The sequence below is a fragment of the Tachyglossus aculeatus genome, chromosome 7, assembly GCF_015852505.1.
Source record: "Tachyglossus aculeatus isolate mTacAcu1 chromosome 7, mTacAcu1.pri, whole genome shotgun sequence".
NCBI classification, from domain to species: domain Eukaryota; kingdom Metazoa; phylum Chordata; class Mammalia; order Monotremata; family Tachyglossidae; genus Tachyglossus; species Tachyglossus aculeatus.
In genome coordinates this window covers 3095249-3122698 of record NC_052072.1, presented here as the reverse complement: position 1 = coordinate 3122698, position 27450 = coordinate 3095249, and the positions used below count along the sequence as shown (strand labels likewise).

The window sequence follows — 27450 nt, the reverse complement described above, 5'->3', positions numbered from 1 at the left end:
ACTAAGCGCTTGGGAAGTACAAATTGGCAACATCTAGAGACAGTCCCTACCCAACATTGGGCTCACAGTCTCAAAGGGGGAGACCGAGGACAAAACCAAACATACTAACAAAATAATCAATCAATCAATCATATTTATTGAGCGCTTACTATGTGCAGAGCACTGGACTAAGCGCTTGGGAAGTACAAATTGGCAACACATAGAGACAGTCCCTACCCAACAGTGGGCTCACAGTCTCAAAGGGGGAGACCGAGGACAAAACCAAACATACTAACAAAAGAAAATAAATAGAATAGATATGTACAAGTAAAATAAATAAAGAAATAGAGTAATAAATCTGTACAAACATATATACATTTATACAGGTGCTGTGGGGAAGGGAAGGAGGTAAGATGGGGGGGATGGAGAGGGGGATGAGGGGGAGAGGAAGGAAGGGGCTCAGTCTGGGAAGGCCTCCTGGAGTATGATGATGATGATGGTATTTGCTAAGCGCTTACTATGTGCCAAGCCCGGTGAAAGGTTTTCCTTTTTTCTTTTCAGTCATCAACGGCCACACGCTCTGTTTGCGGCTCCTGCTGGAAATCGCGGACAACCCCGAGATCGTCGACGTGACGGATTCCATGGGGCAGTGAGTGACCTATTATTACTCTATTTATTTATTTATTTATTCATTCATTCATTCATTCATTCATTTATTTATTTATTTATTTACACATTTATACATTTATTTATTTATTTATTTGTGCATTTATCTATTTATCCATCCATCTATCTATCTATTTATTTATTTATTTATTTATCTATCTATTTATTTATTTATTTATGCATTTATCTATTTATCCATCCATCTATCTATCTATCTATTTATTTATTTATTTATTTGTTTATTTATTTATTTATCTTACTTGTACCTCTCTATTCTATTTATTTTATTTTGTGAGTATGTTTGGTTCTGTTCTCCGTCTCCCCCTTCTAGACTGTGAGCCCACTGTTGGGTCGGGACCGTCTCTATGTGTTGCCGACTTGGACTTCCCAAGCGCTTATTCCAGTGCTCTGCACACAGTCAGCGCTCAATAAATGCAACTGATTGATTGATTGATTGACCTCCCCCTCTTTTTCCCCCTCTCCCTTTCCCCCTTCCTCGTTCATTCATTCGTTCAATGGATCGCGTTTATTGAGCGCTCACTGTGTGCAGAGCCCTGTGCTAAGAGCTTGGGAGAAGACAACTCTCCCCCTTCTAGACCGTGAGCCCGTCGTTGGGTAGGGACCGTCTCTACGGGGATTAATAATAATAATAATAATAATAATAATGGCATTTATTAAGCACTTACTATGTGCCAAGCACTGTTCTAAGCACTGGGGAGGTTAACAACGTGATCAGGTTGTCCCACGGGGGGCTCCCAGTCTTCTTCCCCATTTTACCGATGAGGTCACTGAGTCCCAGAGAAGTTAAGTGACTTGCCCACAGTCACACAGCTGATAAGTGGTGGAGCCGAGATTTGAACCCATGACCTCTGACTCCAGAGCCCGGGCTCTTTCCACTGAGCCACGCTAGGAGCCCCCCGTGGGACAACCTGATCATCTTGTAACCTCCCCAGCGCTTGGAACAGTGCTTGGCACATAGTAAGCGCTTAATAAATGCCATCATTATTATTATTATTATTTGTGGGGGACCCAGTCCCTTGAGGAGGCGGGATGCGATCCACGCTGAGCCGATCATCTTCCCGCAGCTCACGGGCACTGGGAAACCTCCGGGGGAAGCGACCCCGGGAGGAAACCGGGGCGTGGGGGGTCTCTGATAATAATAAGTTGTATGAGGAGCCAGCTTGTACTTCCCAAGTGCTTAGTACAGTGCTCTGCACACAGTAAGCGCTCAATAAATACTATTTTGTTAATACGTGTGTGTGGTTTTGTTCTCTGTCTCCCCCTTCTAGACTGTGAGCCCACTGTTGGGTAGGGACCGTCTCCATGTGTTGCCAACTTGTACTTCCCAAGCGCTTAGTACAGTGCTCTGCATCATCATCATCAATCGTATTTATTGAGCGCTTACTATGTGCAGAGCACTGTACTAAGCGCTTGGGAAGTACAAATTGCCAACATCTAGAGACGGTCCCAGTGGGCTCACAGTCTGAAAGGGGGAGACAGAGAACAAAACCAAACATACTAACAAAATAAAATAAATAGAATAGATATGTACAAGTAAAATAAATAAATAAGTAAATAGAGTAATAAATATGTACAAACATATATACAATCCAGAAGTCAAGTCAGAGGTCATGGGCTCAAATCCCAGCTCTGCCATTAGCTGTGTGACTTACGATTGATTGATTATTGAATGAATTGAATGAATAATAATAATGATAGTATTAGTTAAGCGCTTACTACTACTAATAATGATGGCATTTGTTAAGCGCTTACTATGTGCAAAGCGCTGTTCTAAGCGCTGGGGAGGTTACAAGGTGATCTGGTTGACCCACTTGGGGCTCCCAGTCTTCACCCCCATTTTACAGATGAGGTAACTGAGGCACAGAGGAGTGACGTGACTTGCCCAAAGCCACACAGCTGACAAGTGGCGGAGCCGGGATTAGAACCCACGACCTCTGACTCCCAAACCCGGGCTCTTTCCACTGAGCCAAGCACTGTTCTAAGCGCTGGGGGAGATACAGCATCATCAGGTTGTCCCATGTGGGGCTCCCAGTCTTCATCCCCATTTTACAACTGAGGTCCGGAGAATAATAATGGTATTTATTAAGCGCTTACCATGTGCCAAGCACTGTTCTAAGCGCTGGGGAGGTGACAAGGTGATCAGGTTGTCCCACGGGGGGGCTCACAGTTTCCATCCCCATTTTCCAGATGAGGGAACTGAGGCCCAGAGAAGCGAAGTGACTTGCCCAGAGTCACCCAGCTGACAGTTGGCGGAGCCGGGATTTGAACCCATGACCTCTCACTCCCAATCCCGGGCTTGTGCATATTTATTCTATTTATTTAATTTTGTTAATATGTTTTGCTTTGTGGCCTGTCTCCCCCTTCTAGCCTGTGAGCCCACTGTTGGGTAGGGACCGTCTCTCTATGTTGCCAACTTGGACTTCCCAAGCGCTTAGTCCAGTGGTCTGCACACAGTAAGCGCTCAATAAATACGATTGATTGATTGATTGATTGATTGATTTCAGGACCCCCCTGATGCTGGCCGTGGCCTACGGACACGTCGACGCCGTCTCCCTGCTCCTGGAGAAAGACGCTTCCGTGGATGCGGTGGACCTGATGGGCCACAGCGCCCTTCACAGAGGGGTGACCTCTCCTCTTCCTCTTCCTCTTAAGAAATCAGGAATTTGGGAAGCGCTTCCTAGTTGCCGGGCTCTGTACTAAGCGCCGGGGTGGACCCCAGCCGATCGGGCTGGACGCGGTCCCCGTAATCTTAGTAAGGGCTCCATGGTGTAATGGTTAGTGCTCTGGACTCTGAATCCAGCCATCCGAGTTCACATCTCGGTGGGACCTTAATCTTCCCCCTTCTAGACTGTGAGCCCACTGTTGGGTAGGGACTGTCTCTATACTTCCCAAGCGCTTAGTACAGTGCTCTGCACACAGTAAGCGCTCATAGTAAGGGCTCCATGGTGTAATGGTTAGCACTCTGGACTCTGAATCCAGCCATCCGAGTTCATATCTCGGTGGGACCTTAATCTTCCCCCTTTTAGACTGTGAGCCCACTGTTGGGTAGGGACTGTCTCTATACTTCCCAAGCGCTTAGTACAGTGCTCTGCACGCAGTAAGCGCTCAATCAATACGATTGATTGATTGATTGATTGATTGGGGGGCTCCATGGTGTAATGGTTAGCACTCTGGACTCTGAATCCAGCCATCCGAGTTCATATCTCGGTGGGACCTTAATCTTCCCCCTTTCAGATTGTGAGCCCACTGTTGGGTAGGGACTGTCTCTATACTTCCCAAGCGCTTAGTACAGTGCTCTGCACACAGTAAGCGCTCATAGTAAGGGCTCCATGGTGTAATGGTTAGCACTCTGGGCTCTGAGTCCAGCCATCCGAGTTCATATCTCGGTGGGACCTTAATCTTCCCCCTTTTAGACTGTGAGCCCACTGTTGGGTAGGGACTGTCTCTATACTTCTCAAGCGCTTAGTACAGTGCTCTGCACACAGTAAGCGCTCAATCAATACGATTGATGATTGATTGATTGATTGGGGGCCTCCATGGTGTAATAGTTAGCACTCTGGACTCTGAATCCAGCCATCCGAGTTCATATCTCGGTGGGAACTGAATCTTCCCCCTTTTAGACTGTGAGCCCACTGTTGGGTAGGGACTGTCTCTATACTTCCCAAGCGCTTAGTACAGTGCTCTGCACACAGTAAGCGCTCAATCAATACGCTTGATTGATTGGGGGGCTCCATGGTGTAATGGTTAGCACTGTGGACTCTGAATCCAGCCAGCCGAGTTCATATCTCGGTGGGACCTTAATCTTTCCCCTTTTAGACTGTGAGCCCACTGTTGGGTAGGGACTGTCTCTATACTTCCCAAGCGCTTAGTACAGTGCTCTGCACACAGTAAGCGCTCATAGTAAGGGCTCCATGGTGTAATGGTTAGCACTCTGGGCTCTGAGTCCAGCCATCCGAGTTCATATCTCGGTGGGACCTTAATCTTCCCCCTTTTAGACTGTGAGCCCACTGTTGGGTAGGGACTGTCTCTATACTTCTCAAGCGCTTAGTACAGTGCTCTGCACGCAATAAGCGCTCAATAAATACGATTGATTGATTGATTGGGGGGCTCCATGGTGTAATGGTTAGCACTCTGGACTCTGAATCCAGCCATCCGAGTTCATATCCCGGTGGGACCTTAATCTTCCCTCTTTTAGACTGTGAGCCCACTGTTGGGTAGGGACTGTCTCTATACTTCCCAAGCGCTTAGTACAGCGCTCTGCACACAGTAAGTGCTCAATCAATATGATTGATTGATTGTTTGATTGATTGGGGGGCTCCATGGTGTAATGGTTAGCACTCTGGACTCTGAATCCACGATCCGAGTTCATATCTCGGTGGGACCTTAATCATCAGCATCATCATCATCAATCGTATTTATTGAGCGCTTACTATGTGCAGAGCACTGTACTAAGCGCTTGGGAAGTACAAATTGGCAACATATAGAGACAGTCCCTACCCAACAGTGGGCTCACAGTCTAAAAGGGGGAGACAGAGACCAAAACCAAACATACTAACAAAATAAAATAAATAGAATAGATATGTACAAGTAAAATAAATAAATAAATAAATAGAGTAAAAAAATATGTACAAACATATATACATATATACAGGTGCTGTGGGGAAGGGAAGGAGGTAAGGCGGGGGGATGGAGAGGGGGACGAGGGGGAGAGGAAGGAAGGGGCTCAGTGTGGGAAGGCCTCCTGGAGGAGGTGAGCTCTCAGCAGGGCCTTGAAGGGAGGAAGAGAGCGAGCTTGGTGGAGGGGCAGAGGGATTGGGGGCATTCTGGGCCCGGGGGAGGACGGGGGCCGGGGGTCGATGGCGGGACGGGCGAGAACGAGGCCTAACGGGGAGGAGATCAGCAGTGGAGGAGCGGAGGGTGTGGGGTGGGCTGGAGAAGGAGAGAAGGGAGGGGAGGGAGGAGGGGGCCAGGGGATGGACAGCCTGGAAGCCCAGGGGGAGGAGTTTCTGCCTGATGCACAGATTGATTGGTAGCCACTGGAGATTTTTGAGGAGGGGAGTAATATGCCCGGAGCGTTTCTGGACAAAGATAATCCGGGCAGCAGCATGAAGTATGGATTGAAGTGGAGAGAGACACGAGGATGGGAGATCAGAGAGAAGGCTGATGCAGTAGTCCAGACGGGATAGGAGGAGAGCTTGAACGAGCAGGGGAGCGGTGTGGATGGAGAGGAAAGGGCGGAGCTTGGCAATGTTGCGGAGCTGAGACCGGCAGGTTTTGGTGACGGCTTGGGTGTGAGGGGGGAATGAGAGAGCGGAGTCGAGGATGACACCAAGGTTGCGGGCTTGTGAGACGGGAAGGATGGTAGTGCCCTCAAAAGAGATGGGAAAGTCAGGGAGAAGGCAAGGTTTGGGAGGGAAGACAAGGAGTTCAGTCTTCGACATGTTAATCTTCCCCCTTATAGACTGTGAGCCCACTGTTGGGTAGGGACTGTCTCTACATGTTGCCAACTTGTACTTCCCAAGCGCTTAGTCCAGTAAGCGCTCAATAAATGCAATTGATTGATTGATCGGGGGGCTCCCGCTCTCCATCCCCATTTCCCCACGAGGGCGCTGAGGCCCGGAGGCGCGAAGCCACTCGGCCGGGCCGGGCGGGGGGAGCCGGGATTAGAGCCCGCTTCCCGGGCCCTAACGGGAAGGCCGCCCCGTCCGTCCGTCCGTCCGTTTCAGATCCTGTCGGGACACGAGGAGTGCGTCCAGATGCTCCTGGAGCAGGAGGTGTCCGTCCTGGGCCGGGACGGCCGGGGCCGCACCGCGCTGCATTTGGCCGCCGCCCGCGGCCACGCCGCCTGGCTCAGCGAGCTGCTGGCGCTGGCCCTGGCCCAGGACCACTGCTCCTTCGGCGACAAGCAGGGCTACACCCCGCTGCACTGGGCCTGCTACAACGGTGCGTCCGACCCCTGACCCCTGACCCCTGACCCCCGACCCCCCTCGCCCGGGATGACAAGCGGGGCCTTTCCCAACGCTGCGCCTGACCCCTGACCCCTGGTCCGCCGCATCCCCAAGACGCGCCCTTCCCTCTCCGTCCAAACCGCTCCCTTGCCGGTTCAATCTCTTCTAGCCTGTGAGCCCACCGTTCATTCATAATAATAATAATAATGGCATTTGTTAAGCGCTTACTATGTGCAAAGCACTGTTCTAAGTGCTGGGTAATAATAATAATAATAATGGCATTTGTTAAGCGCTTACTATATGGAAAGCACTGTTCTAAGCGCTGGGTAATAATAATGATAATAATGGCATTTGTTAAGCGCTTACTATCTGCAAAGCACTGTTTTAAGCGCTGGGTAATAATAATGATAATAATGGCATTTGTTAAGCGCTTACTATGTGCAAAGCACTGTTCTAAGCGCTGGGTAATAATAATAATGGCATTTGTTAAGCACTTACTATGTGCAAAGCACTGTTCTAAGCGCTGGGGGGGATACAAGGTGATCAAGTTGTCCCACGTGGGGCTCCCAGTCTTCATCTTCTTCCCCTTCTAGCCTGTGAGCCTGTTGTTGGGTAGGGACCGTCTCTCTATGTTGCCGACTTGTACTTCCCAAGCACTTAGTACAGTGCTCTGCACACAGTAAACGCTTAATAAATACGATTGATTGATTGATTGATCCCCATTTTTACAGAGGAGGGAACTGAGGCTCAGAGAAGTGAAGTGCCTTGCCCAAGGTCACACAGCAGACTTGGGGTGGAGCTGGGATACGAACCCACGACCCCTGACTCCGAAGCCCAGGCTCTTTCCACTGAGCCACGCTGCTTTCTAGAATGAATGAATGAATGAATGAATGAATTCATTCTATCGTATTTATTGAGCGCTTACTGCGCGCAGAGCACTGGACTAAGCGCTTGGGAAGTATAAGTCGGGAACAGATAGAGACGGTCCCTACCCGACGACGGGCTCACAGTCTAGAAGCGGGAAGACGGACGACAAAACAAGTAGACAGGCGTCAATACCATCAAAATAGATCAATTCATTCATGCAGTCGTATTTATTGAGCGCTTACTATGTGCGGAGCACTGGACTAAGCGCTTGGGAAGTACAAATTGGCAACAACTAGAGACGGTCCCTACCCGACGATGGGCTCACAGTCTAGAAGCGGGGAGACAGACAACAAAACAAGCAGGTAGGCGTCGATACCATCAAAATAAATTCATGCATTTGTTCGATCGTATTTATTGAGTGCTTACTGTGTGCAGAGCACTGGACTAAGCGCTTGGGAAATATAAGTCGGCAACATATAGAGACGGTCCCTATTTGGGTAGGGACCGTCTGTATATGTTGCCAACCTGTAATAATAATGATAATAATGGCAATTATTAAGCGCTTACTCTGTGCAGAGCACTGTTCTAAGCGCTGGGGAGGTTACAAGGCGATCGGGCTGTCCCACGGGGGGCTCGCGGTCTTCATCCCCATTTTCCAGATGAGGGAACGGAGGCCCAGAGAAGGGAAGGGACTGGGCCAAGGTCACGCGGCGGTTTTTTTTCTACCCCCCGGGGAAGGCGGGGGTTCCCACGGACACCCGCGTTCGTCCAGTTGGTTGAGGAGGTGGAGGAGCTGGGGGTGCCTGTTGTTGATGGACTCTATTTATTTATTTATTCATTTATTTTATTTGTACATACCTATTCTATTTATTTTATTCTGTTAGTGTGTTTGGTTTTGTTCTCTGTCTCCCCCTTTTAGACTGTGAGCCCACTGTTGGGTAGGGACTGTCTCTCTATGTTGCCAATTTGTACTTCCCAAGCGCTTAGTCCAGTGCTCTGCACATAGTAAGCGCTCAATAAATACGATCGACGACGATGATGATGGAAGAGGGAGAGGACGGCCCAGTCGCTAGTGATGCTGCGGCCGCGCGGGTGGTTGCTCTCCATGCGTTTGACGGAGGTGGTGACGGCCTTCTGCGGCCCCTTCAGGAGCTGCTCGCGCTCCTCCTCTCACTCCCCGTTCTGATATTGCTCAGCTGTGCTTCCCAAGCGCCTAGTCCAGTGCTCTGCACACAGTAAGCGCTCAATGAATATGATTGAATGAATGAATGAATGAATCTCTCACCTTATCCCGACTGGATGACTGCATCGGCCTCTCTGATGTCCCATCCTCCCGTCTCTCCCCGCTTCAGTCTATACTTCACGCTGCTGCCCGGATCATCTTTGTGCAGAAAAGCTGTGGACATGTCACTCCCCTCCTCAAAAATCGCCAGTGGCTGCCTGTCAACCTACGCATCAAGCAAAAACTCCTCACTCTCAGCTTCCAGGCTGTCCATCCCCTCGCCCCCTCCTCCCTCACCTCCCTTCCCTCCTTCTCCATCCCATCCCGCACCCTCTGCTCCTCTGCTGCTGCTCACCTCCTCACCGTGCATCATTCTCGCCCGTCCCGCCGTCGACCCCCGGCCCCCGTCCTCCCCCGGGCCCGGAATGCCCCCAATCCCTCCACACATCCGCCAAACTCTCTCTCTTCCTCCCTTCAAAGCCCTACTGAAAGCTCACCTCCTCCAGGAGGCCTTCCCACACTCAGCCCCCTTTTTCCTCTCCCCATGCCCCCCACCCTCCTTCCTTCCCCTCCCCACAGCACCTGTATAGATGTTTATACAGATTTATTACTCTATTTATTTTACTTGTACGTATTTGCTATCCTATTTATTTTGTTAACGACGTGCATCTAGCTTTCATTCTATTTGTTCTGACGACTTGACGCCTGTCCACAGGTTTTGTTCTGTCGTCCGTCTCCCCCTTCTAGACCGTGAGCCCGCCGTCGGGTAGGGACCGTCTCTCTATGTTGCCCACTTGTACTTCCCAAGCGCTTAGTCCAGTGCTCTGCACACAGTAAGCGCTCAATAAATACAACTGAATGAGTGAATGAATGACCCCTTCCCTCACCTGCGCTTTCGGCGGCAAGCAGGGCGATACCCTGCGGCACTGAGCCTCTTCATCATCAATCATCAATCGTATTTATTGAGCGCTTACTATGTGCAGAGCACTGTACTAAGCGCTTGGGAAGTACAAATTGGCAACATATAGAGACAGTCCCTACCCAACAGTGGGCTCACAGTCTAAAAGACTCTTAAAACGGTGCGTATGCCCCTCCGACCCCTCACCCTTGACCTCTGCCCTAACCTGTTTCATCGGGGACAAACGGGGCTAAACTCCACTGCCCTGGGCCTGTTACAGGGGTCCGTCTGACCCCTGACCTCTGACCCCTGCCCTCACCTTTCCTTCATTCATTCAATCACATTTATTGAGCCCACGGTGACTGTGTGACTGTGAGCCCACTGTCGGGCAGGGACCGTCTCTCTATGTTGCCAACTTGGACTTCCCAAGCGCTTAGTCCAGTGCTCTGCACACAGTAAGCGCTCAATAAATACGATTGATTGATTGATTGAGGAGCAGAGGGAGCGGGCTGGGCTGGAGAAGGAGAAAAAGGAGGTGAGGGAGGAGGGGGCGAGGCGATGGACAGCCTTGAAGCCCAGGGTGAGGAGTTTTTGCTTGATGTGTAGGTTGATTGGGAACCACTGGAGATTTTTGAGGAGGGGAGTAATATGCTCAGAGCGTTTCTGGAAAAAGATGATCCGGGCAGCGGCATGAAATATAGACTGAAGCGGGGAGAGACGGGAGGATGGGAGATCGGAGAGGAGGCCGATGCGGTCATCCAGTCGGGATAGGATGAGAGATTGAACCGGGAAGGGAGCGGTTTGGATGGAGAGGAAAGGGCGCATCTTGGCGACGTTATGGAGGTGAGACCGGCAGGATTTGGTGACGGATCGGATGTGAGGGGTGAACGAGAGAGCGAAGTTGAGGAGCACACCAAGGATGACACCTGCTCCTTCAGGGGCAAGCAGGGCTACATCCTGCTTCCCTGGTCCTGTTAATAACAATAATAATTATAATGATGATGATGATGGCATTTATTAAGCACTTACTATGTGCAAAGCACTGTTCGAAGCGCTGGGGAGGTTACGAGGTGATGAGGTTGTCCCATGGGGGGCTCACAGTCTTCCAAAGTCACACAGTGGCTAAGTGGCGGAGCTGGGATTAGAACCCGTGACCCCTGACTCCCGAGCCCGTGCTGTTTCCACTGAGCCATGCTGTTTCTCTAATAATAGTGATAATAATAATATTTGTTAAGCGCTTACTATGTGCCAAGCACTGTTTTAATAATAATAATAATAACGATGGTATTTGTTAAGCGCTTACTATGTGCAAAGCACTGTTCTAAGCGCCTGGGGGGATACAAGACATTTGACAGATGAGGGAACTGAGGCCCAGAGAAGTGAAGTGACCTGCCCAAACTCACACAGCTAACAGTTGGTGGAGCCGGGATTTGAACCCATGACCTCTGACTCCAAAGCCCGGGCTCTTTCCACTGAGCCACGCTGCTTGTTCATTCATTAATTTATTCAGTCGTATTTATTGAGCGCTTACTGTGTGCAGAGCACTGGACTAGGCGCTTGGGAAGTACAAATGAATGAATGAATAGGAAGTACAGAGAAGCAGTGTGGATCAGTGGCAAGAGCCTGGGCTTGGGAGTCCGAGGTCATGGGTTCGAATCCCGGTTCTGCCACTTGTCAGCTGGGTGACCTTGGGCAAGTCACTTCACTTCTCTGGGCCTCAGTGACCTGAGCCCACTGTTGGGTAGGGACCATCTCTAGATGTTGCCAACTTGGACTTCCCAAGCGCTTAGTCCAGTGCTCTGCACACAGTGAGCGCTCAATAAATACGACTGAATGAATGAATGAAAATGGGGATGAAGACTGGGAGCCCCTCGTGGGACAACCCGATCACCTTGTAACCGCCCCAGCGCTTAGAACAGTGCACATAGTAAGCGCTTAATAATAATAATAATAATAATGGCATTTATTAAGCACTTACTATGTGCAAAGCACTGTTCTAAGCGCTGGGGAGGCTACAAGGTGATCAGGTTGTCCCACTTGGGGCTCACAGTCTTAATCCCCATTTTACAGATGAGTTAACTGAGGCCCAGAGAAGTGAAGTGACCTGCCCAAAGTCACCCAGCTGACAAGTGGTGGAGCTGGGATTCGAACCCATGACCTCTGACTCCAAAGCCTGGGCTCTTTCCACTGAGCCACGCTGCTTCCAATAAATGCCATCATCATCATTATTATCATCATCATCATCATCAATCGTATTTATTGAGCGCTTACTATGTGCAGAGCACTGTACTAAGCGCTTGGGCAGTACAAATTGGCAACATATAGAGACAGTCCCTACCTAACAGTGGGCTCACAGTCTAAAAGGGGGAGATTATTATTATTATATAGCTGTAATTCTCTTTATTCTGATGGAATTGGCGCCTGTCTACTCGTTCTGTTTTGTCGTCCGTCTCCCCCTTCTAGACTGTGAGCCCGTCGTTGGGTCTCTATATGTCTCTCTACGTTGCCAGCTTGGACTTCCCAAGCGCTTAGTCCAGTGCTCTGCACACGGTAAGCGCTCAGTAAATACATTTGAATGAAAGAATGAGTGAACCTTGACTTGGTTTGATTCCCTCAGGCAACGAGAGCTGTTTAGAGGTCCTTCTGGAGCAGAAATGTTTCCGCGAGTTCAAAGGAAACCCCTTCACCCCGCTGCACTGCGCCGTGTAAGTTGGGCTAACCTGGGTCCTGGGTGCGGAGAAGGATCCCTGGGGTCCTGAAGCCGGGTGCGAATCCGGGTGCGGGACTCGGGATAATAATAATAATAATAATAATGACATTTATTAAGCGCTTACTATGTGCAAGGCACTGTTCTAAGCGCTGGGGAGGTTACAAGGCGATCGGGTTGTCCCACAGTCTTCATCCCCACTTTACAGATGAGGTCCCTGAGGCCCAGAGAAGCGAAGTGACTTGCCCAAAGTCACCCAGCTGACAATTGGCGGAGCCGGGATTTGAACCCGTGACCTCTGACTCCAAAGCCCGGGCTCTTTACCACTGAGCCACGCTGCTTCTCATAAGCAGAGAACCCTTTTAGACTGTGAGCCCACTGTTGGGTAGGGACCGTCTCTATATGTTGCCAACTTGGACTTCCCAAGCGCTTAGTCCAGTGCTCTGCACACAGTAAGCGCTCAGTAAATACGATTGATGATGATGATGATGATGATAAACACTCATAAGGGATGGTGGGTTGGAGTTCCCCCCTCAGCGAGAAAACTGTGGATTTCCACCCCTTGGGATAAAACTTGAAGACCAGATAAGAGAAGTGATTGAGGGGAATTAAAATAGATCATATAATAATAGTAATAATACTAGTATTTATTAAGCACTTACTCCGTGCCAGATAAGAGAAGTGATTGAGGGGAATTATCATCATCATCAATCGTATTTATTGAGCGCTTACTGTGTGCAGAGCACTGTACTAAGCGCTTGGGAAGTACAAGTTGGCAACGTATAGAGACAGTCCCTACCCCACAGTGGGCTCACAGTCTAAAAGGAATTAAAATATTTCATATAATAATAGTAATAATACTAGTATTTATTAAGCGCTTACTCCATGCCAAGCACTGTTTTAATCACTGGGGTAGATATAAGGTAATCAGGTTGTCCCACCAGGGGCTCCCAGTCTTCATCCCCATTTTCCGGATGAGGGAACTGAGGCCCAGAGAAGTGAAGTGACTTGCCCAAATGCGGAGCCGGGATTTGAACCCCTGACCTCTGACTCCAAAGCCCGGGCCCTTTCCACTGAGCCACGCTGCTTCTCCTATAATAAATAATAAATATGATATAATAATAATATATAATAATAATATATGATAATAATATAATAATAATAATATGTGTGCCTCAGAGAGGCAGCGTGGCTCAGTGGAAAGAGCACAGGCTTTGGAGTCGGAGGTCATGGGTTCGAATCCTGGCTCCACCACATGTGTGCGGTGTGACCTTGGGCAACTCACTTAACTTCTCAGAGCCTCAGTTACCTCATCTGTAAAATGGGGATGATGACTGTGAGCCGTGAGCCCCACGCGGGAAAACCTGAGCCCCTTGTATTCCCCCCAGCGCTTAGAACAGTGCTTTGCACATAGCGCTTAACAAATGCCAACATTATTATTATTATTATTATTAATAATAATAATAAATCCGATTGAATGAATGAATGAAAGGCCAAAAATCTCCCGCGTGATCCTTGCCCTCAGAGGGCTTCCCGTCTACTGTGCGCTGAGCGCTGGTCTGGGCGTTTGGGAGATGACAGTACATGTATATATGTTTATATATATATGTATATATATTATGTATATATATATATATATATATATACAAATGCATGTATATATGTTTAATAAATTTTATTGGTCATGTTAATTCATTGAAAAAAACTTTTTATATTGTTGTAAATACATGTATATATGTTTAATAAATTTTATTGGTCACGTTAATTCATTGACAGTAGAGAGAACGGAGACGCTCGTTATCATCGAGGAGCTTTCCAAGTCTAGACCGTGAGCCCACTGTTGGGTAGGGCCCGTCCCTATCTGTTGCCGACTTGGACTTCCCAAGCGCTTAGTACAGTGCTCTGCACACAGTAAGCGCTCAATAAATACGATTGAGTGAATGAATGAATGGAGTGGGAGAGTTGGGGGACGTGAAGAGCAGTTGCTCACTCATTCAGTCGTCTTTATTGAGCGCTTACTCATCATCATCATCAGTCGGATTTATTGAGCACTTACTGTGTGCAGAGCATTGTACTAAGCGCTTGGGAAGTCCAAGTTGGCAGCATACAGAGACGGTCCCTACCCAACAGTGGGCTCACGGTCTAAAAGGGGGAGACAGAGGACAAAACCAAACATACCAACAAAATAAAATAAATAGAATAGATATGTACAAATAAAATAAATAAATACTTATGTAGAGCAGAGCACTGGACTAAGCGCTTGGGAAGTACAGATCGGCAACAGAGAGAGACAACCCCTCCTGCCCGACGACGGGCTTCCGTTCTAGAAATTCCTTCAAAGTTCCTTCAAACCCCGGACTTGGGAGTCAATCAATCAATCAATCAATCGTATTTATTGAGCGCTTACTATGTGCAGAGCACTGGACTAAGCGCTTGGGAAGTACAAATTGGCAACATCTAGAGACAGTCCCTACCCAACAGTGGGCTCACAGTCTAAAAGGGGGAGACAGAGAACAAAACCAAACATGCTAACAAAATAATTAAAATAATTAATTAAATTAAATGTAAGTAAGCACATAGGAAGCACTTAATAATATCAATCATCTTTAATTATCATCTAATCAGTTCTCAGTAGCATTAATTAAAATAATTAATTAAATTAAATTTAAGTGAGCACATAGGAAGCACTTAATAATGTCATCATTAAGTCGGAGGTCATGGGTTCAAATCCCGGCTCCACCACTCGTCAGCGGTGTGACTTGGGGCAAGTCGCTTCTCTGGGCCTCAGTTCCCTCATCTGTCAAATGGGGATAATAATAATAATAATAATAATGATGGCATTTATTAAGCGCTTACTATATGCAAAGCACTGTTCTAAGCGCTGGGGAGGTTACAAGGTGATCAGGTTGTCCCACAGGGGGATCACAGTCTTCATCCCCATTTGACAGATGAGGGAACTGAGGCCCAGAGAAGTGAAGTGACTTGCCCAAAGTCACCCAGCTGACAGTCGGCGGAGCCGGGATTTGAACCCATGACCTCTGCGTCCAAAGCCCGGGCTCTTTCCACTGAGCCACGCTGCTTCTCAAGATGAAGACTGTGAGCCCCACGTGGGACAACCTGATCACCTTGTATCCTCCCCAGCGCTTAGAACAGTGCTGTGCACATAGTAAGCGCTTAACAAATGCCATCTTTATTATTATTATTATTATTATTATTATTATTATTATTATTATTATTCAAAGCACCTTGTTTCCTTGTCGGTCGTAGGATGAACGACCATGAAAACTGCGCCTCGTTGCTACTTCAGACCATCGACTCCGGCATCGTCAACTGTACGGACACCAAGGGCCGGTGAGTGTTTCGGACGCTTCTCCTCGCTGCTTGACGAGAAGCAGCGTGGCTCAGTGGAAAGAGTGCGGGCTTGGGAGTCAGAGGTCGTGGGTTCGAATCCCGGCTCCGCCACTTGTCAGCTGGGTGACCTTGGCCGAGCCACTTCACTTCTCCGGGCCTCAGTTCCCTCATCTGTCAAATGGGGATGAAGACTGTGAGCCCCACGTGGGACAACCTGATCATCTCGTATCCCCCCCAGCGCTTAGAACAGTGCTTGGTACATAGTAAGCGCGGGCTTTGGAGTCCGAGGTCATGGGTTCAAATCCCGGCTCCGCCAATTAGCTGTTTGACTTTGGGCAAGTCACTTCACTTGTCTGGGCCTCGGTTCTCTCATCTGTAAAATGGGGATGAGGACTGTGAGCCCCCCGTGGGACAACTGGATCACTTTGAAACCTCCCCAGCGCTTAGAACAGTGCTTATTTATTTTATTTTGTTAATATGTTTGGTTTTGTTCTCCGTCTCCCCCTTTTAGGCTGTGAGCCCACTTTTGGGTAGGGACCGTCTCTATATGTTGCCAATTTGTACTTCCCAAGCGCTTAGTACAGTGCTGTGCACACAGTAAGCGCTCAATAAATACGATTGATGATGATGATGCTTTGCACATAGTAAGCGCTTAATAAATGCCTTCAGTATTATTATCCTCGGGGCTCGCGAAGCCCGGCCGATCCCTGTCAGTCCAGCGATCGATCCATCCGGGCTGTCTGCTGAGCGCTTACCATGTGCACAGCACTGGACTAAGCGCTTGGGGAAGAAGGCAACAAAACAATCAACAGAGACACGTTCCCTGCCCACAACGGGCCGACAGTCTAGAGGGGGAGACGGACGTGAATAGAAATAAATAAATGACAGATCACTGGGTAGGGATTGTCTCTCCCTTTTGCCGACTTGTACTTTTCAAGCTCGGTGGAAAGAGCCCGGGCTTTGGAGTCCGAGGTCATGGGTTCGAATCCCGGCTCCGCCCCGTGTCTGCTGTGTGACCTTGGGCAAGTCACTTCACTTCTCTGAGCCTCAGTGACCTCACCTGTAAAATGGGGATGAAGACGGTGAGCCCCACGTGGGACAACTTGATCACCTCGTATCCCTCCCAGCGCTTAGAACAGTGCTGTGCACATAGTAAGCACTTAACAAATGCCATTATTATTATTATTATTATTATTATTATTATTGTTATTATTATTATTATTATTAGTACAGTGCTCTACACACAGTAAGTGCTCAATACATACGATTGAATGGATGAATGAAGACGGTGTGGGGCTGGAAGCCGGGATGAAAAAGGGAGCGAGTTGGAGCGACGCAGAAGGGAGTGGGAGAAGAGGAAAGCGGGGGCTTAGTCAGGGAAGGCCTCTGGGAGGAGATGGGCCTTCAGTAAGGCTTCAAATAATAATAATAACAATAATAATAACAATAATAATAGTATTTGTTAATAATGATTATAGCATTTATTAAGTGCTTACTATGTGCAAAGCCCTGTTCTAAGCACCAGGGAAGTTAACAAGGTGATCAGGTTGTCCCACAGGGGGCTCCCAGTCTTCATCCCCATTTTCCAGATGAGGTCACTGAGGCCCAGAGAAGTGAAGTGACTTGCCCAAAGTCACACAGCTGATAAGTGGCGGAGCCGGGATTTGAACCCATGACCTCCGACTCCAAAGCCCGGGCTCTTTGCACTGAGCCACGCTGCTTATGCTTACTATGTGCCAAGCACTGTTCTAAACACTGGGGGAGACACAAGGTGATTGGGTTGTCCCCCGTGGGGCTCACAGTCTTCATTCCCAATGAATGAATGAATGAATTGGATCGTATTTATTGAGCGCTTACTGAGTGCAGAGCACTGTGCTAAGCGCTTGGGAAGTACAAGTTGGCAACATACAGATTGTGAGCCCACTGTTGGGTAGGGACCGTCTCTATATGTTACCAACTTGGACTTCCCAAGCGCTTAGTATACTGCTTTGCACTCAGTAAGCGCTCAATAAATACGATTGAATGAATGAATGCATTAATTTTACTTGTACATATTTATTCTATTTATTTTATTTGGTTTATATGTTTCGTTTTGTTGTCTGTCTCCCCCTTCTAAACCGTGAGCCCGCTGTTGGGTAGGGACCGTCTCTATCTGTTGCAAACTTGTACTTCCCAAGCGCTTAGTCCAGTGCTCTGCACACAGTAAGCGCTCAATAAAGATGATTGAATGAATTTATTTTACTTGCACATGTTTATTCTATTTATTTTATTTGGTTTATATGTTTAGTTTTGTCGTCTGTCTCCCCCTTCTTGACTGTGAGCCTGCTGTCGGATAGGAACCGTCTCTACATGTTGCCAACTTGGACTTCCCAAGCGCTGAGTCCAGTGCTCTGCACACAGTAAGCGCTCAATAAATGCGATTGAATGAATGAATGCATTTATTTTACTTGTACACGTTTATTCTACTTATTTTATTTGGTTTATACGTTTTGTTTTGTCGTCTGTCTCCCCCTTCTCGACTGTGAGCCCGCTGTTGGGTAGGGACCGTCTCTAGAGGTTGCCAACTTGGACTTCCCAAGGGCTGAGTCCAGTGCTCTGCACACAGTAAGCGCTCAATAAATACGATTGAATGAATGAATGCCTTTATTTTACTTGTACACATTTATTCTACTTATTTTATTTGGTTTATACGTTTTGTTTTGTCGTCTGTCTCCCCCTTTTCGACTGTGAGCCCGCTGTTGGGTAGGGACCGTCTCTAGAGGTTGCCAACTTGGACTTCCCAAGGGCTGAGTCCAGTGCTCTGCACACAGTAAGCGCTCAATAAATACGATTGAATGAATGAATGCATTTATTTCACTTGTACACATTTATTCTATTTATTTTATTTGGTTTCTATGTTTTGTTTTGTCGTCTGTCTCCCCCTTCTCGACTGTGAGCCCGCTGGTGGGTAGGGACCGTCTCTAGATGTTGCCAACTTGGACTTCCCAAGCGCTGAGTCCAGTGCTCTGCACACAGTAAGCGCTCAATAAATACGATTGAATGAATGAATGAATGAATACGATGGAATGAAGCTAGAGACGTTCAATCAATCAATCAATCAGTCGTATTTATTGAGCGCTTACTGTGTGCAGAGCACTGGACTCAGAGCTTGGGAAGTCCAAGTTGGCAACATCTAGAGACGGTCCCTACCCACCAGCGAGCCCACTGTTGGGTAGGGACCATCTCTAGATGTTGCCAACTTGGACTTCCCAAGCGCTTAGTACAGTGCTCCGCACACAGTAAGCGCTCAATAAATACGATTGATTGATTGATTGATTGAGAAGGGGGAATGAATGAAAGTCTAGAATGGATTTATGAAAGAGGCCGCCGTTTTCTGTCCTCCCTCAGGACGCCGCTCCACGCCGCCGCTTTCGCCGACCACGTGGAATGCCTGCGCCTCCTCCTGAGCCACCGGGCGCCCGTGAATGCCGTGGACCACTCTGGGAAGACGGCCCTCATGATGGCGGCCGAGAACGGGCAGGCGGGAGCCGTGGGTAAGGAGCGCCGCGGCCCCACGCGGAAAATCATCACCATCATCAATTAATCAATCAATCAATCAATCAATCAATCAATCATATTTATTGAGCACTTACTGTGTGCAGAGCACTGGACTAAGCACTTGGGAAGCACGTGGGACAACCTCATGACTTTGTATCCCCCCAGCGCTTAGAACAGTGCTTTGCACATAGTAAGCGCTTAATAAATGCCATTATTATTATTACAAGTTGGCAACATATAGAGACAGTCCCTACCCAACAGTGGGCTCACAGTCTAGAAAGGGGAGACAGAGAACAAAACCAAACATACTAACAAAATAAAATAAATAGAATAGATATGTACAAGTAAAATAAATAGAGTAATAAATATGTGCATACATATATAATAATAATGATAATGGCATTTATTTAGTGCTTACTATGTGCAAAGCACTGTTCTAAGCACTGGGAGGTTACAAGGTGATCAGGTTGTCCCACGGGGGGCTCCCAGTCTTCATCCCCATTTGACAGATGAGGGGACTGAGGCCCAGAGAAGCTAAGTGACTTGCCCAGGGTCACACATTCATTCAATCGGATTTATTGAGCGCTTACTGTGTGCAGAGCACTCTACTAAGAGCTAAATGTTGAAGCAGCGTGGCTCAGTGGAAAGAGCCCGGGCTTTGGAGTCAGAGGTCACGCGTTCAAATCCCGGCTCCGGCAATTGTCAGCTGGGTGACTTTGGGCAAGTCACTTCACTTCACTGGGCCTCAGTTCCCTCATCTGGAAAATGGGGATGGAGACTGGGTGCCCCCTGTGGGACAACCTGATCACCTTGTAACCTCCCCAGTGCTTACAACAGTGCTTTGCACATAGTAAGTGCTTAATAAATGCCATCATTATTATTATTATTAAGTGGTGTGGCCGGGATTTTTCATTCATTCATTCATCCAGTCATATTTATTGAGCGCTTACTGTGTGCAGAGCACTGTACTAAGCGCTTGGGAAGTACAAGTTGGCAACATATAGAGATGGTCCCTACCCAACAATGGGCTCACAGTCTAGAAGAACCCATGACCACACATGACCATCATAATGACCGTATTTCCTCGAAGGCGCTTAGTGTGTGTCAAGTACTGTACTAAGCGCTGTGTAGATGCAAGTTAATCAGTTTGGACACGGTCCCTGTCCCACGTAGGGCTCACAACCTTAATCCCCATTTGACAGATTTATTGCTGTATTGATTTTATTTGTACGTGTTTATTTTCTTAATGATTCATTCATTCAGTCGTATTTATTGAGCGCTTACTGTGTGCAGAGCACTGTACTAAGCGCTTGGGAAGTACAAGTCGGCAACAGATAGAGACGGTCTCCACCCAGCAACGGGCTCACAGTCTAGAAGGGGGAGACAGACAATGAAACATAACATAGAGGCAGGTGTCAGAACCGTCAGAATAAATAGAATTAAAGCTAAATGCACATCATTAAGAAGAGAAGCAACGTGGCTCAGGGGAAAGAGCCCGGGCTTTGGAGTCCGAGGTCATGGGTTCAAATCCCGGCTCAGGCACTTTTCAGCTGTGTGACCTTGGGCAAGTCACTTAACTTCTCTGGGCCTCAGTTCCCTCATCTGGAAAATGGGGATTAAGACTGTGAGCTCCATGTGGGACAACCTGATTACCTTGTATCTTTCCCAGCACTTAGAACAGTGCTTTGCACATAGTAAGCACTTAATAAATGCCATTATTATTATTATTATGACCTTGTATCGCCCCCAGTGCTTGGAACAGTGCTTGGCACATAGTAAGCGCTTAACAAATACCAACATTATTATTATTATTAACAGAGAGGAGTTCAGTAGCTGTGGCAGAGATGATCTCTGGAGGCCTTATGGAGGAGGGAGAAATCTAGGCCGGGGGGTGTCAAGGGGGCAGAGAAATCAAGATGGAGTCAGAATGGAGAGGAGCATGGTGGCTGTGACAGAGGTGATCCCTGGAGGCCTAGAGAGGAGAGAGAAATCTAGGTCGGGGCGTATCAAGGGGGCAGAGAAATCAGAATGGAGTCAGAATGGAGAGGAGCGTGGTGGCTGTGGCAGAAATGATCTCTGGAGGCCTAGAGAGGAGAGAGAAATCTAGGTCGGGGGGTATCAAGGGGGTAGAGAAATTAAAATGGAGTCAGAATGGAGAGAAGCACGGTAGCTGTGGCAGAAATGATCTCTGGAGGCCTAGAGAGGAGAGAGAAATCTAGGTCGGGGGGTATCAAGGGGACAGAGAAATCAAAATGGGGTCAGAACGGAGAGGAGCACGGTAGCTGTGGCAGAAATAATCTCTGGAGGCCTAGAGAGGAGAGAGAAATCTCGGTCGAGGGGTATCAAGGGGGCAGAGAAATCAAAATGGAGTCAAAATGGAGAGGAGCGCGGGAGCTGTGGCAGAAATGATCTCTGGAGGCCTAGAGAGAAGAGAGAAATCTCGGTCGGGCATGTCAAGGGGGCAGAGAAATCAAGATGGAGTCAGAATGGAGAGGAGCGCGGTAGCTGTGGCAGAAATGATCTCTGGAGGGCTAGAGAGGAGAGACAAATCTAGGTCGGGGGGTATCAAGGGGGCAGAGAAATCAAAATGGGGTCAGAACGTAGAGGAGTGCGGTAGCTGTGGCAGAAATGATCTCTGGAGGCCTAGAGAGGAGAAAGAAATCTCAGTTGGGGGGTATCAAGGGGGCAGAGAAATCAAAATGGAGTCAGAACGGAGAGGAGCGCGGTAGCTGTGGCAGAAATGATCTCTGGAGGCCTAGAGAGGGGAGAGAAATCTAGGTCGGGGCGTATCAAGGGGGCAGAGAAATCAAAATGGAGTCAGAATGGAGAGCAGCGCAGTAGCTGTGGCAGAAATGATCTCTGGAGGCCTAGAGAGGAGAGAGAAGTCACGGTCACGGGGTATCAAGGGGGAAGAGAAATTAAAATGGAGTCAGAATGGAGAGCAGTGCGGTAGCTGTGGCAGAAATGATTCTCTGGAGGCCTAGAGAGGGAAGAGAAATCTAGGTCGGGGGGTATCAAGGGGGCAGAGAAATCAAAATGGAGTCAGAATGGAGAGGAGCGCGGGAGCTGTGGCAGAAATGATCTCTGGAGGCCTAGAGAGGAGAGAGAAATCTCAGTTGGGGGGTATAAAAGGGGCAGAGAAATCAAAGTGGAGTCAGAATGGAGAGGAGCACGATAGCTGTGGCAGAAATGATCTCTGGAGGCCTAGAGAGGAGAGAGAAATCTAGGTTGGGGGGGAATCAATGGGGGCAGAGAAATCAAAATGGAGTCAGAACGGAGAGCAGTGCGGTAGCTGTGGCAGAAATGATCTCTGGAGGCCTAGAGAGGAGAGAGAAATCTCGGTCCGGGGGTGTCAAGGGGGCAGAGAAATCAAGATGGAATCAGAACGGAGAGGAGCGTGGTGGCTGTGACAAAGGTGATCTCTGGAGGCCTAGAGAGGAGAGAGAAATCTCAGTTGGGGGGTATAAAAGGGGCAGAGAAATCAAAATGGAGTCAGAACGGAGAGCAGTGCGGTAGCTGTGGCAGAAATGAACTCTGGAGGCCTAGAGAGGAGAGAGAAATCTCGGTCGGGGGGTATCAAGGGGGCAGAGAAATCAAAATGGAGTCAAAACGGAGAGGAACGTGGGAGCTGTGGCAGAAATGATCTCTGGAGGCCTAGAGAGGAGAGAAAGATCTCGGTCGGGGGGTATCAAGGGGGCAGAGAAATCAAGATGGAGTCAGAATGGAGAGGAGCGCGGTAGCTGTGACAGAGGCGATCTCTGGAGGCCTAAGGAGGAGGGATAAATCCAGGTGTGGAGGGAGATTGGGAATGAAAGAGAGAAAAGAGGGAGCCATTAGCTGGAGGCCGGAGTTCGCCAGAGATTTTTCTGTTTTCCAGAAAGTGTGGCGGGGGCTGACGAAAACCTGTGGGGCGGGAGAAGAGTGCTCTGCACATAGCAAGCGCTCAATAAATATGACTGACTGATTGCATTGAAATTGCAATGAGAGTTCTATGCAAAATGGTTTGACAGACTTTAAAAGACAGAGGAAATACCCTGATTTCAACTACCTGGTGTTTTTTTTAAAGGATAATAATAATAATAATAATGGCATTTGTCAAGTGCTTACTATGTGCGAAGCAGTAGTGATAACTGGGAAGAATACATTGGTATCTTTTAGATGAAAAATTTCCCTGGGAATATCTTATATTCATTCATTCAGTGGTATTTATTGAGCGCTTACTGTGTGCAGAGCACTGGACTAAACACTTGGGAAGTCCAAGTTGGCAACATCTAGAGACGGTCCCTACCCAACAGCGGGCTCACAGTCTAGAAGGGGGAGACGGACGACAAAACAAAACATATTATGCCCTGTTGTAAAACATGCCCTGATCTGAATTACCTGGTATTTTTTAAAGGGATAATAATAATAATAATAATAATAATAATAATGATAATAATGGCATTTGTCAAGTGCTTACTATGTGCGAAGCACTAGTGATAACTGGGAAGAATACATTGGTATCTTTTAGATGAAAAATTTCCCTGGGGAATGTCTTATATTCATTCATTCAATTGTATTTATTGAGCGCTTACTGTGTGCAGAGCACTGTACTAAGCACTTGGGAAGTCCAAGTTGGCAACATCTAGAGATGGTCCCTACCCAACAGCAGGCTCACAGTTTAGAAGGGGGAGACAGACAACAAATCAAAACGTATTATGCCCTGATGCAAAAAGATGCCCTGATTTGAATTACCTGGTGTTTTTTAAGGGATAATAATAATAATAATAATAATGCATTTGTCAGATGCTTACTATGCGCGAAACACTAGTGATAACTGGGAAGAATACATTGGTATCTTTTAGATGAAAAATTTCCCTGGGAATATCTTATATTCATTCATTCAATGGTATTTATTGAGCGCTTACTGTGTGCAGAGCACTGGACTAAGCGCTCGGGAAGTCCAAGTTGGCAACATCTAGAGACAGTCCCTACCCAACAGTGGGCTCACAGTCAAGAAGGGGGGAGGCAGACAACAAAGCAAAACATATTAACAAAATAAAATAAATGGAATAAATATGTACAAGGAAAATAAATAAATAGAGCAATAAATCTGTACAAACATATATCCATATATACAGATGCTGTGGGGAGAGGAAGGAGGGGGCTCAGTCTGGGACTTATATTCATTCATTCATTCATTCAGTCGTATTTATTGAGCGCTTACGGTGTGCAGAGCACTGTACTAAACGCTTGGCAAGTCCAAGTCGGCAACATCTAGTGAGAGAAGCAACGTGGCCCAGTGGAAAGAGCCCGGGCTTTGGAATCAGAGGTCACGGGTTCAAATCCCAGTTCCGCCAGTTGTCAGCCAGGTGACTCTCGGCAAGTCACTTCACTTCTCTGGGCCTCAGTTGCCTCATCTGTCAAATGGGGATGAAGACTGTGAGCCCCACATGGGACAACCTGATCACCTTGTATCCTCCCCGGCGCTTAGAGCAGTGCTTTGCACATAGTAAGCGCTTAACAAATGCCATCATTAGTATTAAGAGGAGCAGCGTGGCTCAGTGGAAAGAGCCCGGGCTTTGGAGTCAGATGTCATGGGTTCGAATCCTGGCTCCGCCACATGTCCGCTGTGTGACCTTGGGCAAGTCACTTAACTTCTCGGACCCTCAGTTACCTCACCTGTAAAACGGGGATGATGATCACTTAAATTCTCGGAGCCTCAGTGACCTCACCTGTCAAATGGGGATGATGACTGTGAGCCCCACGCGGGCCAACCTGATCACCTTGTATCCCCCCCCCCCAGCGCTTAGAACAGTGCTTTGCACGTAGCAAGCGCTTAACAAATGCCATCATTATTTTATTATTATTTATCTAGAGACGGTCCCTCCCCAACAGTGGGCTCACAGTCGAGAAGGGGGAGATGGGCAACAAAACAAAACGTGTTAACAAAATAAAAAAAATAGAATAAATATGTACAAGTTAAATAGATAAATCGAGTAATAAATACGTACAAACATATATACATATGTCCGCTGTGTGACTTTGGGTGAGTCACTTCTCTGGGCCTCAGTTCCCTCGTCTGTAAAATGGGGATGAAGACCGGGAGCCCCACGTGGGACAACCTGATGACCTTGTATCCCTTCCCAGCGCTTAGAACAGTGCTCGGCACATAGTAAGCGCTTAACAGATGCCACCATTATTTTATTCTTGTGGTAACGCCGATGTCGACCGTTCTCTGTTGCAGAGGCTCTGGTGAACGTTACCACCGTGGACCTTTCTGTCAAGGACAAAGATTCGAACTCGGCCTTGCATTTGGCTACAACTAAAGTAGGTAAAGACTTCGGCCGTGGTAACGGTTGTACTCAATGTAACCTATCAATCCATCCATCCTGATCATCATCAATCGTATTTATTGAGCTCTTACTATGTGCAGAGCACTGTACTAAGCGCTTTCACTTGGTATCCCCCCCCAGCGCTTAGAACAGTGGTTTGCACATAGTAAGCACTTAATAAATGCCATTATTATTATTATTACCCATCGGCGGTATTTGTTGAGCACTCACCACACGCAGAGCGCTGGACTAAGCGCCCGGGAGAGAAAAATTCAATCCCTCAGTGCGGCATATTTATCGAGCGCTCCCTCTGCGCAGAGAGGATGAAGAGGAGGTTGTTCTTCTCTGGAAATGGTTGCTCCTTTTCACTCATTCATTCATTCCATCGTATTTATTGAGCGCTTACTGTGTGCAGAGCGCTGGACTAAGCGCCTGGGAGAGAAAAATTCAGTCCCTCAGTGTGTCATATTTATCAAGCGCTCCCTCTGCGCAGAGAGGATGAAGAAGAGGATTTTCTGCTCTGGAAATAGTTGCTCCTTTTCACTCATCCATTCATTCCATTGTATTTATTGAGCACTTACTGTGTGCAGAGCACTGGACTAAACGCCCGGGAGAGGAATAATTCAATCCCTCAGTGTGGCATATTTATCGAGCGCGCCCTCTGCGCAGAGAGGATGAAGAAGAGCTTGTTCTGCTCTGGAAATGGTTGCTTCTTTTCACTCATCCATTCAGGCCATCGTATTTATTGAGCACTTACTGTGTGCAGAGCGCTGGACTAAGCGCCCGGGAGAGAAAAAAAGTTAATCCATCAATGCAACATCTTTATTGAGTGCGTCCTCTGCGCAGAGAGGATGAAGATGAGGTTTTTCTGCTCTGAAAGTGGTTGCTCCTTTTCACTCATTCATTCATTCCATCGTATTTATTGAGAGCTTACTGTGTGCAGAGCGCTGGACTAAGCGCCCGGGAGAGAAAAATTCAGTCCCTCAATGCGGCATATTTATCGAGCGCTCCCTCTGCACAGAGAGGATGAAGAAGAGGTTTTTCTGCTCTGAAAGTGGTCGCTCCTTTTCACTCATCCATTCAGTCCATCGTATTTATTGAGCGCTTACTGTGTGCAGAGCACTGGACTAAGCGCCCAGGAGAGGAATAATTCAATCCCTCAATGTGGCATATTTATCGAGTGCTCCCTCTGCGCAGAGAGGATGAAGAGGAGGTTGTTCTGCTCTGGAAATGGTTGCTTCTTTTCACTCATCCATTCATTGCATCGTATTTATTGAGCGCTTACTGGGTGCAGAGCGCTGGACTAAGCGCCCAGGAGAGGAAAAAGTCAATCCATCAATGCAGCATCTTTATTGAGCGCTCCCTCTGTGCAGAGAGGATGAAGAAGAGGATTTTCTGCTCTGGAAATGGTTGCTCCTTTTCACTCATTCATTCATTCCATCGTATTTATTGAGCACTTACTGTGTGCAGAGCACTGGGCTAAGCGTCCGGGAGAGGAATAATTTAATCCCTCAATGTGGCATATTTATCGAGTGCTCACTCTGCACAGAGAGGATGAAGAAGAGATTGTTCTGCTCTGGAAATGGTCGCTCCTTTTCACTCATTCATTCATTCCATCGTATTTATTTAGCACTAACTGTGTGCAGAGCGCTGGACTAAGCGCCCGGGAGCGAAAAAAAGTCAATCCATCAATGCAGCATCTTTATTGAGCGCTCCCTCTGCGCAGAGAGGATGAAGAGGAGGTTGTTCTGCTCTGGAAATGGTTGCTCCTTTTCACTCATTCATTCAGTCCATCATATTTATTGAGCGCTTACTGTGTGCAGAGCACTGGACTAAGCGCCCGGGAGAGAAAAATTCATTCCCTCAGTGCGGCATATTTATCGAGCGCTCCCTCTGCACAGAGAGGATGAAGAAGAGGTTTTTCTGCTCTGAAAGTGGTC

At 47.8% G+C, this 27450-nt stretch overlaps 1 protein-coding gene across 2 annotated transcripts in view; it reads left to right on the top strand.

Annotated features, from left to right (window-relative positions):
- The window catches only part of ANKRD44 (ankyrin repeat domain 44), a 158842-nt gene that overhangs the window by 116715 nt on the left and 14677 nt on the right, over nucleotides 1–27450 (top strand). The window contains exons 19-25 of one of the 2 annotated variants that reach the window (XM_038749028.1): nucleotides 541–628; nucleotides 3171–3288; nucleotides 6393–6609; nucleotides 12219–12306; nucleotides 15576–15659; nucleotides 19047–19192; nucleotides 25423–25505. In XM_038749028.1, the coding sequence (XP_038604956.1) occupies nucleotides 541–628; nucleotides 3171–3288; nucleotides 6393–6609; nucleotides 12219–12306; nucleotides 15576–15659; nucleotides 19047–19192; nucleotides 25423–25505 (824 nt within the window). Of the gene's footprint in view, nucleotides 1–540; nucleotides 629–3170; nucleotides 3289–6392; nucleotides 6610–12218; nucleotides 12307–15575; nucleotides 15660–19046; nucleotides 19193–25422; nucleotides 25510–27450 lie in introns of both variants that reach the window. The other variant, XM_038749029.1, reaches the window with a different exon arrangement.